We start from the raw sequence: 15,679 nt of genomic DNA, 5'->3' as shown, positions 1-15,679 counted from the left end.
TAAACATTATCATCATCATCTCTCTTTTTCCAACTATCTTTTTCCGAGTATATACCACCTCTCTCTCTCCCTCTTTCTTTCTTTTGTCGTTCACTTCTTCTTATTCTCTTGATATATACATTTGTCTATCATTCTCTCTATTTCTCTCGTCCTGTCTCTTTCTCTATCTAGTTGTTCTGTTTCTATCTATATCTGGGTATCTTTCTCACTCCCTCTCATTTTCTTTCTCTTACTCTCTCTCTATATCTAACTACCTTTCTTTGAGTTTACACCACCTCTCCCTCTCTCTTTCTTTGTCATTCTTTTGTTCTTATTCTCTAGATATATGCATTTGTCTATCATTCTATATCTTGTTCTCTCTATTTCTCTCGTCCTATCTCATTATTTACCTTGTTGTTTTTCCATCTATATGTGTCTATATTTCCCTCTCTCTCTATCTCTTTTTCTTTCTATCCAATTATCTTTCTTTCTCGCTTCCTATTTCTGCCTATTTCTCTGAGTTTAAATCTCTCTCACTCCCTCTTTCTTTCTTTGTAGTTCCCTTCTTCTTATTCTCTTGATTTATGCGTTTGTCTATCATCCTATTTTTTTTTCTCTCTGATACTCTCGTCCTATCTCTTTCTCTATCTACTTATTCTTTTCCCATCTATATCTATCTATCTTTCCCATTATCGTATTCTTTCTCTCACTCCCTCCTACATTTGTATCCATCTTTCTATTTGCCTGGTTAATTATTCCAATGTTACAGCCATACGCGTTTCAACTCTCTGTTTCTTTCTATGTCTATCATCTTTTTTTCTTTCTGCCTCTCTGTGCCACTCTATCTATTTATCTGTTTCTCTCTCTTCCTCCTGCTAGATATATTTTTTCTTACTATTTAACCATCCAATCTCTTGTTTTCGTTTACCCTCTCTGCCTTTCTAACTGCGTTTCTATTTCCCTAAATCTTTCTCTTGCAAATAAACACACACACAAAATGCATAATACGTTTTTTTGGCCAGCAACCTTTTGCAACATTTATTCGTTTACAAATAAATAGTGAAAACTGAAGTGAATAGTTAGGAATGACACTAATAAAATTTAAATTACAAAATCCTAGATTCAAACATCATATATTACAATAAATTATGTTTTAAATCAAGATAAATTAGTATGGATTGTACATGAACACCTTATTAATATTTCTTATCACATGAAAGATAATTTACGAGTTGGTTAGCTAACGAAGACCACTATAATAATATTTCTCCACTCACTCGAAGTTTGTTGTCGTTCAAATATTAGCCTGAAAGTCCTGATAAGTGTTTTTCATATCTTCGGTTATTTTAAACGTTTTGACAATTAAACAATACATTTTTCTTATTAAAATGATGAAGTTAAAATATAAACTGGTTGTTTATATAAGGTTAAAAGAAATTAAACGATCGAGACAATATATTATCATATCACTTTTTGGCAGGCTATTAACTTCTAACTTGTACATGTGAAATTAAATTTGTCAAAAATTCATTTTGGGTTTTGTCGATATACTCAGGTTATGGATTTTGACAGGAATATTTCTTTCTGATTTCTACGTGTAAAGACTATTCACCTGCACTTTTCAATGTTAAGATATCATTTATATCCTTTTCACATTTTTTATCGTATCCGTTGAAATTCCAATATTTGGACTCAGATGATCTTACATAAATTTATAACTGACAATAATGGTGTTATGATTATTTCCCATTGTGTACGAGACAGGCGTATTTACGGCTTAAGAAGAGTATGTAAGCAACGGCAAAATTTTATATCGGGTAAATAAAGCGTAATAAGATTTATACTATTTGCAATTTTACTAACTTGTCCGAATTGTATATATACTTCCACTCCCCTTTGAAAATGCCATTTTAAACAAACATAGGTAACAATTTAAATTATTTTCTAGTTTTTTCGTAAAAATTTGCGATTATGAACGTTTATTTTTTTCTTCAACCGCCTTGAATCCTCCATGAACTTGCCCCTTTTGCAATTTTATCTAGCCCAAATATTTCCTTTTACATCAAAACCATAAATTTTCAAGTGGTAAACATAATTGATTATTTCTTACTCTACGCTGTTCTGGGCTTATTTAAATTATAATTAACTATTATTGAAGTTTTCCTATGATTCTTCTATCATTAATTATTGCTATTTTAAGAAATTAAATGAAGAAAAGTTCCTTTTTGGTTTTTGTTGTGAATAATTCTTCTTAATCTATGTTGACCCGTATAAAACTGCGATAAGTTATTTCTGTGCTTATACACATTAAAAGAAGAAATAATTATATAAAATAAATAATTGAAACTAAAGACAAAAATGTACGTAAGTGCCCAAAAACATTTTATCGAAATTTATGTCAATTTAAAGATTCAATTAAATTTTATATCAAGTTGACGGAAGGATATTCAGAGGAAAACCTATGTCAATTTGAAGATACAATGGAAACTTATGTCATGCTTAAATTAAGCAGATTCAGATTACTTTAACATGAAGTTTCCATTGTATTGGCACAGGTTTTCTTCTGAAAATTCTTCTTTCAACTTGATTTAAAATTTACTTGAAATTGACATAAGTTTCCATAGAATTTTCTTACTTTAAGCGTACCACAAGTTTCCATTGAAGCTTCAAATTGACATAGGTTTTCCTCAGAATACACTTCTTTCAACTTGATACAAATGAATCTTCAAATTGATATAAATTTCCATTGAATCTTCCGATTGGCATAGGTTTTTCTTTGAATATCCTTTCAACTTATATAAATTTAAATTGAATGATCGAATTGAGAGGTTTCCATTGAAACTTCAAATTTACATTGGTTTTCCTCTGAATACCCTTCCTTCTACTAGACATAAATTTCAATTGAATCTTTAAATTGTCATAGGCTTCATTTTAAATACACTTACTTCAACTTGACATAAATTTCAATTAAATGTTCAAATTGATATAGGTTTTCCTCTGAATATCCTTCTTTTTACTTGACATAAATTTCGAATGAAACTTCAAATTGATATAGGTTTTCCTCTGAATATCCTTTCTTCTACTTGACATAAATTCCAAATGAATCTTCAAATTGACATTGGTTTTCCTCTAAATATCTTTTCTTCAATTTATATAAATTTAAATTGAATCTTCAAATTGATATAGGTTTTCCTCTGAATATCCTCCCTTCTACTTGACATAAATTTCAAATTAATCTTCATATTGACATTGGTTTTCCTCTGAAAATTCTTCCTTCTACCGGACATAAATTTTGAATGAAACTTCAAATTGATATAGTTTTTCCTCTGAATATCCTTCTTCAACGACATAAATTTCAAATTAATCTTCAAATTGACATTGGTTTTCCTTTAAAAATCTTTTCTTCAATTTATATAAATTTAAATTGAATCTTCGAATTGAGGTACGTTTTCATTTAATCTTCCAACATAGGTTTTCTTCTGAATATCCTTCTTCTACTTGACATGAATTTCAAATGAATCTTCCAATTGACATTGGTTTTCCTTTAAAAATCTTTTCTTCAATTTATATAAATTTAAATTGAATCTTCGAATTGAGGTATGTTTTCATTTAATCTTCCAACATAGGTTTTCCTCTGAATATCCTTTCTTCTAATAGACATAAATTTCAAATGAATCTTCAAATTGACATTGGTTTTCCTTTAAAAATCTTTTCTTCAATTTATATAAATTTAAATTGAATCTTTGAATTGATGTACGTTTTCATTTAATCTTTCAACCTAGGTTTTCCTCTGAATATCCTTTCTTTAAATTGACATAAATTTTAATCAAATGTTTAAATTGTCATTTCCTTTGAATATCCTTCCTTCTATTTGGCAAAAATTTCAAATGCATCTTCAAATTGACATAAGTTTCCATTGAATCTTTTTACTTTAAACACGACATAACTTTCCATTGTATCTATCTTGTAATCTTCAAATTGGCAATAATTGAAACTAAATATAAAGATGCGGTTTTTCAGGTTTGTCTTCTCAGCCCCCCCCCCTAGTAGGTCAGATTTATAAAAATGACCTATCATAAAAAATAAATAGTAGAAACTAAATAGTAGAAAGGTTGGCTGTTTTTCAGGTTTGACTGAATTCTCCCAGAAGTCTTCACCCTCGTGATTTCTACAAATTAATAATATTATATTAAATTCACTTATTGAGAAAGTCCCTTAGAAAATCAAATTTCGGGGCTAACTTGACTTAATTAGGAGCAGGGTGGCTTAGGTGGAAGGGGCTACGTTAAGTCAGTCTCACGGCTTCACGTGACACGACCAGGGGGACTTGACTTCAAATGTTTCCTTTTCTTGGTCTCCATTTTTCCGAACAGCTGGATTAACCGTGAAAATCGTACGTTAAACATAAGGTAATTTTATTTATTGATTTACAACGATTGTACGGTAAACGGTAAGTGTGAGCGGTTACGTAACGCTAGGAACGTTGTTATGTAACCAGGCTTGGGTCCTACCATGCGTTTCCGCGATGGCTTACGAGGGGGAAAATCTAATTGATAATATTTTCCGGCAAAACCTGGTTTCCGACTTCATAAAACAAAGGTCAAATTATTAATAAATTTTTTGTACATATTGCATTCTTTTATGGTTTGCCTCATAGACCCAACCAAGATCGACACCGATGCCAATGGGAGCATTTTAAATCTTTCAAACTTTAGGTATTGCAAAACTAGGAATAATCTTAGAAAATTGGTCATAGATATTTATATCAACTTTAAACAATTATCATTAAAATACACAACTAGAGAGATTAGACTATAATTTGTAAAGTTAATAGTAAAAAAAATTAAGTAATAAATAATAATATATAAATAGATACCTAATAATACAACATGATACCTCTAATTTTACATTAATATATTATTTTTCGTTTCACTACTCATGGACCTGGAGGTTACTTGTTTTAAATGATTTAGAGAAATCTGATTTGCAGTTAAAAAAATCATTTGGATCAGAAGTAGAAAAGTGTCAAAATTTATTTTGGCAGGCACCTCTGGCTATTAAAATTTGCTTATCTATACTTTGTAGCTTGTTCGATAAACAAACAAAACTAGTATAAACAAAATAGTAGGTTTAATCACTAAAGATGACGAGAAGCCAAATGTCGTTTGACAGACCAAACCAGCGAACATAGGCAGACCAAAATGATCACGGAAATATTCCAATAACTTTAGTTTATTGATCTAAATGAAATAAATATGAGCAAGAAATAGTTATATTTATTTCAATTTAATCGTGATAAAATATTTACGGACTGAAAAAATTACAATATTATGATAATAAAAAAATACAGTTTGATGATTGGTTGGTGGTTGATTTGTTATATTTACAAACCCAAAATCATTTAGGTAGTAATAAACCAATAAAAATCTTAACTATTTACCATTTTGAACTAAATGAAAAATGATTAACAAAAAAGTAGTTTACAAATAATCCCAGGAAAATGTATGTTCGCACAATTTCACTTAGAAATAAAGAAAAGTGACGAGTAAAAATAATTGTTTGTTATTTTCACAAATGTTCCATATTTACCAACTCTTTTAATAAGGTAAACAATCTTGAAATATCTTCTTATCAAAAATATATTTGACCTGTCCCAACACGATTATATTATTTCAGTTTAAAATGTCATATGAAAAGGTCCAGTGAAAATAAAGGTCTAGGTAAAAACGTAGTCATATTTTTTAAATATTGTATATTCAGATTTGTAAATAGATACTTTTTCTAATAACATGCGTTTTCAGCAAGACAACACGCAATTTGAATTTTTTTCCATCCAGATCCATGCAACGAGCATCACGACTCGTCGTTAGAAATAATTCTTCAAGCAATCAACTTTTTTTGTTTTGTTTTTAAACTTCTGAAATCGCGTTTAGTACATTGATTCTGATTAGGGAGACTTATCTAGACGGTTATCTGTAGTAATAAGATAGATCTAACCCTGTAAAAGATATATTTTTTCTGTGTGAAGATTATGTTGTAACACAAAACCGTCGAAACTATAGTTCATCATAAGAACGATTACAATATTTAACATAATGTAATGTACACAAAATCCATGTGGATTTATGTTGTACACTTATATTATACGCCTTACTTAAACTTTACAGTGAATACTTCAACCTGGCATAAATTTTAATTGAATCTTCAAATTGAGATAAGTTTCCATTGCAACTTCAAATTAACTAAGGTTTTTCATTTCTTCAACTTATTATAAATTTCAATTGATTTGTTTAAAATTTACTTGAATTTTCAAATTGATATAAATTTCCCATTGAATCTTCAAATTGACATAGGTTTTCCTTTGAATATACTTGCTTCAACTTGACATAAATCTCAATTGATTTTGCAAATTGTCATAGGTTTTAATTGAATATCCTTCCTTCAACTAGACATCAAGTTCAATTAGTCTTCAAATTGACATAAATTTCCATTGAATCTTCTTACTTTAAGCATGAAATAAGTTTCCATAAGTAGAATCTTCAAATTGACATAGGCTATCCTCTGAATACCCTCCATTCAAACTGGCATAAATTTCAATTAACACTTTAAATTGACACGAATTTAGGTTAACACTGAATATCCTTCCTTCAACCTGGCATAAATTTTAATTGAATCTTCAAATTGAAATAAGTTTCCATTGAAACCTCAAATTGACTAATGTTTTCCTTTCTTCAACTTAATATAAATTTCAATTGATATGTTCAAAATTGTTACATGAAATTTACTTGAATCTTCAAATTGACATAGGTTTTCCTTTGAATATACTTGCTTCAACTTGTCATAAATCTCAATTGATTTTGCAACTTGTCATAGGTTTTAATTGAATATCCTTCAAGTAGACGTCAAGTTCAAGTAGTCTTCAAATTGACATAAATTTCCATTGAATCTTCTTACTTTAAGCATGAAATAAGTTTCTATAAGTAGAATCTTCAAATTGACATAGGCTATCCTCTGAATACCCTCCATTCAACCTGGCATAAATTTCAATTAACTCTTTAAATTGACACGAATTGACATAGGTTAACACTGAATATCCTCCCTTCAACCTGGCATAAATTTCAATTGAATCTTCAAATTGAAATAAGTTTCCATTGAAACCTCAAATTGACTAATGTTTTCCTTTCTTCAACTTAATATAAATTTCAATTGATTTGTTCAAAATTGTTACATGAAATTTACTTGAATCTTCAAATTGACATAGGTTTTCCTTTGAATATACTTGCTTCAACTTGACATAAATCTCAATTGATTTTGCAAATTGTCATATGTTTTAATTGAATATCCTTCCTTCAACTAGACATCAAGTCCAATTAGTCTTCAAATAGACATAAATTTTCATTGAATCTTCTTACTTTAAGCATGAAATACGTTTCCATAAGTAGAATTTTCAAATTGACACACGCTATCCTCTGAATACCCTACATTCAACCTGGCATAAATTTCAATTAACTCTTTAAATTAACTCGAATTGACATAGGTTATCATTGAAATCCTTCCTTCAACCTGGCATAAATTTTAATTGAATCTTCAAATTGATATAGGCTATCCTCTGAATACCCTTCATTCAACCTGGCATAAATTTCAATTAACTCTTTCAATTGACACGAATTGACATAGGTTTTCCTCTGAATATCCTTCCTTATTGACATAAATTTCAATTGAATCTTCAATTTAACGTAGGGTTTGCACTAAATATCATTCCTTCAACGTGACATAAATTTAACTGAATCTTTAAATTGTCAAGGTTTCCCTCTGAATATCCTTCTTTCAATCTAGTATCAACTCTAATTAAATCTTCACATTGACATAGGCTTTCCTCTGAATATCCTTCTTTCAATCTAGCATCAGTTGCAATTAAATCTTCAAAATGACATAGGTTTTCTTCTGAATATCCTTTCTTCAACTTATATAAATTTAAATAGAATCTTCGAATTGAGAAAGTTTCCATTGAAGCTTCAAATTAACATTGGTTTTCCTCCGAATACATTTGCTTAAATTTGGCATACATTTCAATTGATCTTTAAATTTATGTAAGTTTCCATTGAATCTTCCAACATAGGTTTTACTCTGAATATCCTCTTTTTAACTTGACATAAATTTTAATTGAATCTTCTTACTTAAGCATAACATAAGTTTCTGTTGAATCTTCAAACTGGCATTGCTTTTCCTCTGTATATCCTTCCTTTAACTTGACGTACGTTCCCGTTGAGCTCCTTAGTTCAACATGAGGTAAGTTTCTATCGGATGCTATTACTTCTTCTTCTCACAATTGCCCATTCACTTGCATCGAAATATTTAATTGTACTAATTTGTACATTTGCTTAAACATTAGATGGCTTCAACAAGCAGTGGGATGGATATTGTCCAAGAAGAAATTCGTCCTCTTCTCGATCCTCAGCCGAGTACAAGCCAGGCACCTCCGGATTTTGTCATAACGCCTTCGTTTACATCGTCGAAAAGATCGTCTCTGCTTAGGCAGGTGAGTCGAATAGTTTTTTTTAAATTTATAAAACATATTTAAATAAAATTCTTTCTTGATGAGGAAGCCTGCAGGTGTGGTTCACAGAATGTTACCTTTTGGACTAAGTAAAATTCTGTAATATGTACACTGAGCTTTTTGTTTATTACAAGTTATAATCCCGTTTAAAAGTTCAATTAGTAAATACTAAATTTTCATAATTGAGTTTATTACCAAACGAAGGAGTTACGGTTTAAAGAAGCGTAAAAACATGAAGGTAAATAAAAAATGAGATTTGTTTTTTTCTAATTATAGGTATCTTGGTCTTACTTCAACGATTTTGCCATTTTCGTTGCCGTTCGTGCCAACCTAGACGTTAAAATTTAAGCGATTGTTGAATATTTATACAGGGTTGTTCGATGATAAGGGTAATCAGGTTTTTCTATTTCCCCACCTTCAAATTTAACAGCATATAAAATGTATAATTTGATCATTACTTAGTCTGCCTATCATGATGATGGTTTATTGTATCGAATGTACTCCGTATCGACGTTCTACTCTGTTGAGATAAAGTAGCGACTTCAACAAGTTAGAAATATTAATGAAAAATATTTTATGAAGAATAAGAAATACGCACTGTAAGGCGAAGACTTTCAGAATCTGGATTAGAGAGAAGGCCTGCCACTGGTCCAGAACTTCTGGCAAGACACAGAACAAGGAGACGTTGTGGAGGTGGTGGTGTTATGGTTTGAGCAGGCATGTATGGAAGGTCGCACGAGCTTGATTTTCATCGAGGATTCCCTAATAGCCGTGGGGTACATTGAAGATATGTTATCAGAAGAAGTTGTTCCTTACAGGCTTTATTTTTATGCATGACAAGCCAAGGCCCAACACAATAGGATGGTTGGTGACTATTTAGAACGGGCTTCAATTCAATGTTTTGTAGCATGTAGCACCGACTGAATACCTTTTATGCAATTTGACATATATTTAAATTGAATCTTCTTACTTAAGTATAACACAAGTTTCCATTGAATCTTCAAACTGAAATCGATTTTCTTCTGAATATCTTTCTTTCAACTAAACATAAATTCCAATCGACTCTTGAAATCGTCATAGGTTTTCTTGTGATTATCCTCCCTTAAACATGACATAAATTTCGCTTGAATCTTCAAATTGGCATATTATCATTGAATCTTTTTTTATTTATCCCTCCACCTCCCCGCCGTACCTTAGGGAGACCCCATACCGGCGGACCTCGGCCTCTGATCTAGTTTTACTTCTAATTACTACTAGGGGTACTTAACACCTTCCTTCGGTCTCGCCTTGTGAGGGGAGGAGGCTCAAGGAAGGATATTTCCATTGAATACAAATTGAAATCGATTTTCTTCTGAATATCCTTCTTTCCACTAGACATAAATTTCCATCGACTCTTCAAACTGACATAGTTTTCTTCTGAATATCCTCTCTTAAAATTGATATAAATTTCACTTGAATCTTCAAATTGACATAGGTTTTCTACTGAATATCCTCCATTCCATGTGCTACAAATTTCAATTGAATATTCTTAGTTAAGTGCAACATATGCTTTCAATTGAATGTTCCTATTGACATAGGTTTACACTGAATATCCTTCCTCCAACTTGACATAAATTTCCATCAAATGTTTGCATTGACATAGGTTTTCACTGAATACCTTTACAATTTGAAATATATTTAAATTGTACCTTCTTACTTGAGCATAACATAAGTTTCCATTGAATCTTCAAATTGGTGTGTTTTCTTCTGAATATCCTTCTTTCAACTAGACATAAATTTCAATTGACTCTTCAAATTGATATAGGTGTTATTTTGAATATCCTTCTTTCCACGAGACATAAATTTCAATTGACTCGTCAAATTGACATAGGTTTTACATTGAATATCCTTCTTCCAATTTGACACATTTAAATTGAATCTTCTTAAGTATAACACAAGTTTCCATTGAATCTACAAATTGAAAACGATTTTCTTTTAATTTCTTTCTTTCAACTAGACATAAACTTCAATCGACTCTTGAAACTGTCATAGATTTTCTTGTGATTAACCTCCCTTAAGTACGACATAAATTTCGCTTCAATCTTCAAATTGGCATATTACCATTGAATCTACAAATTGAAATCGATTTTCTTCTGAATATCGTTCTTTTAACTAGACATAAATTTCAATCGACTCTTCAAACTGACATAGGTTTTCTTCTGAATATCCTCTCTTAAAATTGATATAAATTTCACTTGAATCTTCAAATTGACATAGGTTTTTTTATGATCCTACTGAACGTGAAACAAAGCAAAGGTTTTTCTTTTTAAAGGAATTTCAGCTTATTAGTCATCTGAGCGTATTCTCTTGGCGGTCACGGAACTAATAAATTTGTGGATGGAGCCGCTAGATAGCAGATGTATATAGATTGGTGAAAGTAATTCAGAGTAGCAGTATTAATTTTTTTCTATTAAAAAATAGAATTAGATCTAAAATAGATATTAAATAAGAAAATTCAAAATGTACAAAGGAAATAGGTCAGGTTTTTTGCCAGCAGGTGTTCCAACCACCATCCTGGCTAAGGGGAGGTACCTTCATTTTGACACAGACCTTTGAAGCCTATAGAATTTCGAACCCCTGCTACCCCCGAACAATTGCCGCCCTTCTGAATTTTTCAAGCTACCATGGCTTCCGAAACTATTACGATTATTTCAGATCTGGAAAGCTAATCAGAATTCGACGGTATTATCTTTACCAAATGGTTTTGGTTGGTAGATGTGAAGCTTCTTTTCGCACGAATTCCAATCAAGAATCACAAACTTCAAAATTTTTTGGCTACTTTGTCAGAAGCGATGAAACATTGAACATCACGACGCTTAAATAATTTATTTTCTTTAGAGCAAAATATTTTTAGAGGTTTATATTGTTAAGAATGACTAAGACTAATGGACGTGCGGTATTCCATTCCTCATAATTATCAGTATGTTCAGATTTAGAGTAACTGGCTGTACGATTACATCAGTCACAATCACTTACTCTTAGTTTTACCGTTTGGTTTTGGTCAGACGCGTTTTTCAGGTTAAGTTGTGATTAATTAAATAAAAAAAGGTCACAACTGATTAAAAAACACGCAAACTATCCACTGAGAGGCCGAAAACAGTCAGAGAGATCAAAACAACGAGGAGCAGCCTAGAGAAAAAATCCCGTAGACCTCAAGAGAAAACTGGCACAAATCTCACTATTTAATAGTTATTAAAGTTTATTATATTAAAAGAGCAATAACTGGCACAAAAGCCAGACAAACTACTGACTAAATGCCGAAATCTTTTTCCAAGGCGTTTTGGTTTGTTTATTCTCGCTAGTTTATATGTCAGACCAATTTATACATTTAGCTAGTACTGTCGTCAGTATGTTATATTTAAAGAGAAACAACTGACAAAATATCGGACAGACGAACCAATGACAAAATGGCTAAACCTTTCTAGTTGAGGTCTGTAAGGTGATGAACCTGTTTCCGATCATTTTGTTCGTCCTATATTCGCTGTTTAGGAAAGTCAGACCAATTTATACATTTAGCTAGTACTGTAGCTAGTATGTTTTATTTAAAGACAAATAACTGACAAATTAAAGGACATATAAATCGATCAACTTGGCACAAAATGCCTAAACTTCTCTACTTGAGATCTGTAAGGTGATGAACCTGTTTCCGATCATTTTGTTCGTCCTATATTCGCTGTTTAGGAAAGTCAGACCAACTTATATATTTGGCCATTATTTTGGTGAGTATGTTGTATTTAAAGAGAAACAACAGACAAAATATCGGACAGACGAACAAATGACAAAATGACTAAAGCTTTCTAGTTGAGATCTGTAAGGTGATGAACCTGTTTCGATCATTTTGTTCGTCCTATAATCGCTGTTTAGGAAAGTCAGACCAATTTATATATTTGGCCATTATTTTGGTGAGTGTGTTGTATTTAAAGATAAACACTGACAAAATATCGGACAGACAAACAAATGACAAAATGGCTCACTCAATATGGGTAAATGCCAAATTCGACTGACAGATGAGAATCGACAGATTAGAGTGATCATAGATCATCTACAAATTTATAACTGAAAGAATTCTGGCTGTGGGTGGTACGATGTTCTTAGCCATCTGCATATATCTTCCAGTTGCGAATAATCTATAAAATGTTTCCTTCGTATGTTTATTTCTTTAGAGATTATCATTGAGAATTTGTATCTTAATACGACGAGATCTTCGAGAGAGCATTTTTTTCTTTTTTTACGAGGGTTTGAAACATCAGAGGTCATATTGATCTACGGGGTGACGGTGTTTTTGAAAAAAGCTCCTTGTAAGTATGTCGGGTTCGAATGAAGGGCCGCTGGATACGTTACCTTACAGTGATGAACGCCTTGTCAACACCTAAACCACTGCGGCCACCCCCTGCATGGTTTGTGACTTACGCTTTACTGATTTTTCAAAATATCTTTCTCAATTTCAGATATTTCTTGGGTTTGTTGTCGCTCTACCGAGTCTGCCGTGTGGCATGAGTCTGGCGTTTTCTGCCACTTCATTCGAAGAGTTAAACTTCACAGTAGACGAGGCGTCGTGGTTTGGTGAGTCTAAGCCTAGTTAAAATGAAACTCAATTAATTTTATCGTTTTATTTACAGCGAGTGTGACATACATGGCTATACCGATTGGATGCTTGATTGTTGGAGAACTGATGGATAAGTACGGGAGAAGACCTGCATTGATATTGATAAACGTGGTGAATTTTGTCGGCTGGCTCGTGTTGGCCGTGCCCTCCTCACAGCCCAGCGTTTACAAACTGATATTTGGAAGGATTTTAACAGGCGTCGCTGTCGGCCTGGCTAGCATCCCCGCGTCGGTTTATGCAGCGGAATGCCTCTGCAGTGCAGATTTGCGCATTCGAAGTTCACTGGTGACCTGGTCGACGGTTGCCCTGGGCGGAGGGATATTTGCCGTTTTCACATCCGGCTCATACCTCGAATACCATGATGTCGCGAGTATGGCGACCCTGTTTTCTATCGTGGCGTTGATCCTGGTTGCTATTTTTATACCCGAGAGTCCAGTCTGGCTGAGCATGAAGGGCAGGCACGGGGATGCCGAATGGTCGCAAAAGGAGATCAACATCGTCCCTCCGCCTCATCCGATCGAACAACCCTCCGAAGTCGAAGATTATCCCGTTCTGCCAAAGCGGTATCCAACTCCGCCTCCCAGGCCCGAAACATTCAAAGAACTGCTCAAGCCCGAGGTGTACAAACCACTTATGATTATGATAGGATTTCTCTTCTTCCAGCAATTTTCCGGCGTTTACGTTATGATCGCTTACGTGGTTGATATAATCAGAGCTTCTGGAGTCGTCACCTTGAGCGCTTATTCCGTTACAGCTGTAGGAGGTGGGGCGATTTTATTGGTTTGCTTGATCGCAAGTATGATCTACCCGGCTACGGGAGTCAGGTCCGTCGCTACGTTTTCCGGGGCTGGGATTTTTCTGACGATGTACGCAAACGGTACGTTTCTTATGTTGAGACCGTACTGGGCTGCTTCTGCGGAATGGCACTTCCTTCATTGGGTTCCGATTGTGCTGATATTGACCAACATCGTAGTGAGCACAATCGGATTCCTCGTCTTGCCATGGTCCATGATGGCGGAGGTTTTTCCTATCAACGTCAAAGGCGTGGCTGCGGGTTTAGCGACGTGCATCGGGTACATCTTCAGCTTTATAGTGCTCAAGACATATCCTTACATCCAACTCGGGCTGGGTGTCAGCGGGGTGTTCTTTTTCTTTGGCACTATGGCTCTTTTAGGGACTATATTCGTTGCTCTGTTTCTCCCTGAAACCAAGGGCAAAACCCTGGAAGAAATCGTGGACGGTTTTTCATCCCGTACTAAACGGAAGTTTTAATCGACATTTTAAATGCCGTCAATCTTGTAAATATTTTAAACACCATTTTTAATTGCATTTGTATAAAAAAACTTTTAAAAAATATATATGATTTTTCTTGCTACTTATATTAATTTTCGAATCACTGGGTGAATCTATTTTTTATGCGAAACATTTAAAAAATATATATTTCATTTACTATTAATTAACAATATAAACTTAGCCTTATTTTTCAATTTGTGCAATATTTTGCATGTGCCGTCGGAATTTTACAATAAATAAATATTGAAATTTTTAAAAATTACAAAAAAATTTAAATATTGATCATTGAAAAAAAAACATGGCTGCCAAACATAAAAATCTACTTATTTAGTAATTATTAATATTTATTAGCAAAATATTAGGTTTTAATTTAGCACAAATAGTATTATCTTGTAATCAAAATAAATTACTTGCAGTTCCGTAAAACGAAATTTTAACCATTCTATACTTACAATAATTATCTATTCCATTTAAATCTACTTAGTCTATTACCTATTAATTATATTATTATTGTATTAATATTATATCAATACATTTGAGTTTAAAAAAATTATTTTGTTCATTTATTCTTTTTTTTGAGGGGTCCCCATTACCCAAACTCCTAATAATATTGAAATTAAAAACTTAATCAGTTTTATGTAGTCCATCGTACAAATCCAGAAACCGGCGACCATATCAACCCCTTTGAACGTCAATGACGTGGGATGAGAGATCACTCAATATTTCTTTTGAGCTTTGCCCTCAATGGAGAACGTGGATAAAAACCTTCTTCATACCTAATATGGAAAAGTCCATCCCTTGTTTACCTCTCGTCCATTACCAAGTTAAAGCCACCGCCATCCCGATCACATTCGGACCTCATTGATCAGAACTACACATTCCTTAATGTGGGACTTGTCTCTTTATCATGTCCCAAAAGTTCTACGCTCAGAAGAACATGCTGGTCAATCCACTGTTATCCCTACATCCTTCAAGAAACGGTTGACAACTCGACCTAAATACATTGTCAATAAAAAGAAAGGAAATTACAGAATGTGTCAAGGGAAGCTGGAACAAACTGCGAATCCTAATAGGATTCCTAACAGGACACTGCAAATTAAATGGACACGTAAAGAAAATTGGAATAATCCAAGATGGCACATGCAGATTCTGCAAGGAGGCAGAAGAGACACCAACACATCTACTAACAAACTGCGGAGCTACAA

The 15,679-nt window shown here is 32.9% G+C and overlaps 1 protein-coding gene across 5 annotated transcripts in view; it reads left to right on the top strand.

Moving 5' to 3' along the window:
• The window catches only part of LOC106669028 (facilitated trehalose transporter Tret1-like), a 28,872-nt gene extending 14,244 nt beyond the window's left edge, over window positions 1–14,628 (top strand). For 2 of the 5 annotated variants that reach the window (XM_014398277.2, XM_014398280.2), the window contains exons 2-4: window positions 8,372–8,518; window positions 13,024–13,138; window positions 13,195–14,628. In XM_014398277.2, coding sequence (XP_014253763.2) covers window positions 8,372–8,518; window positions 13,024–13,138; window positions 13,195–14,453 — 1,521 coding nt within the window. In that variant the 3' untranslated portion in view covers window positions 14,454–14,628. Of the gene's footprint in view, window positions 1–4,154; window positions 4,389–8,161; window positions 8,269–8,371; window positions 8,519–13,023; window positions 13,139–13,194 lie in introns of those variants that run through there. The other 3 variants (XM_014398293.2, XM_014398302.2, XM_014398311.2) reach the window with 3 other exon arrangements.
• The last annotated feature ends 1,051 nt before the right edge of the window (window positions 14,629–15,679 follow it).

This window comes from Cimex lectularius, unplaced genomic scaffold (genome assembly GCF_000648675.2).
Source record: "Cimex lectularius strain Harlan isolate CLEC.00 unplaced genomic scaffold, Clec_2.1 scaffold86, whole genome shotgun sequence".
Lineage (NCBI taxonomy): Eukaryota > Metazoa > Arthropoda > Insecta > Hemiptera > Cimicidae > Cimex > Cimex lectularius.
The sequence above is the reverse complement of the archived record's forward strand: the minus strand, read 5'-3'. Positions and strand labels throughout refer to the sequence as shown.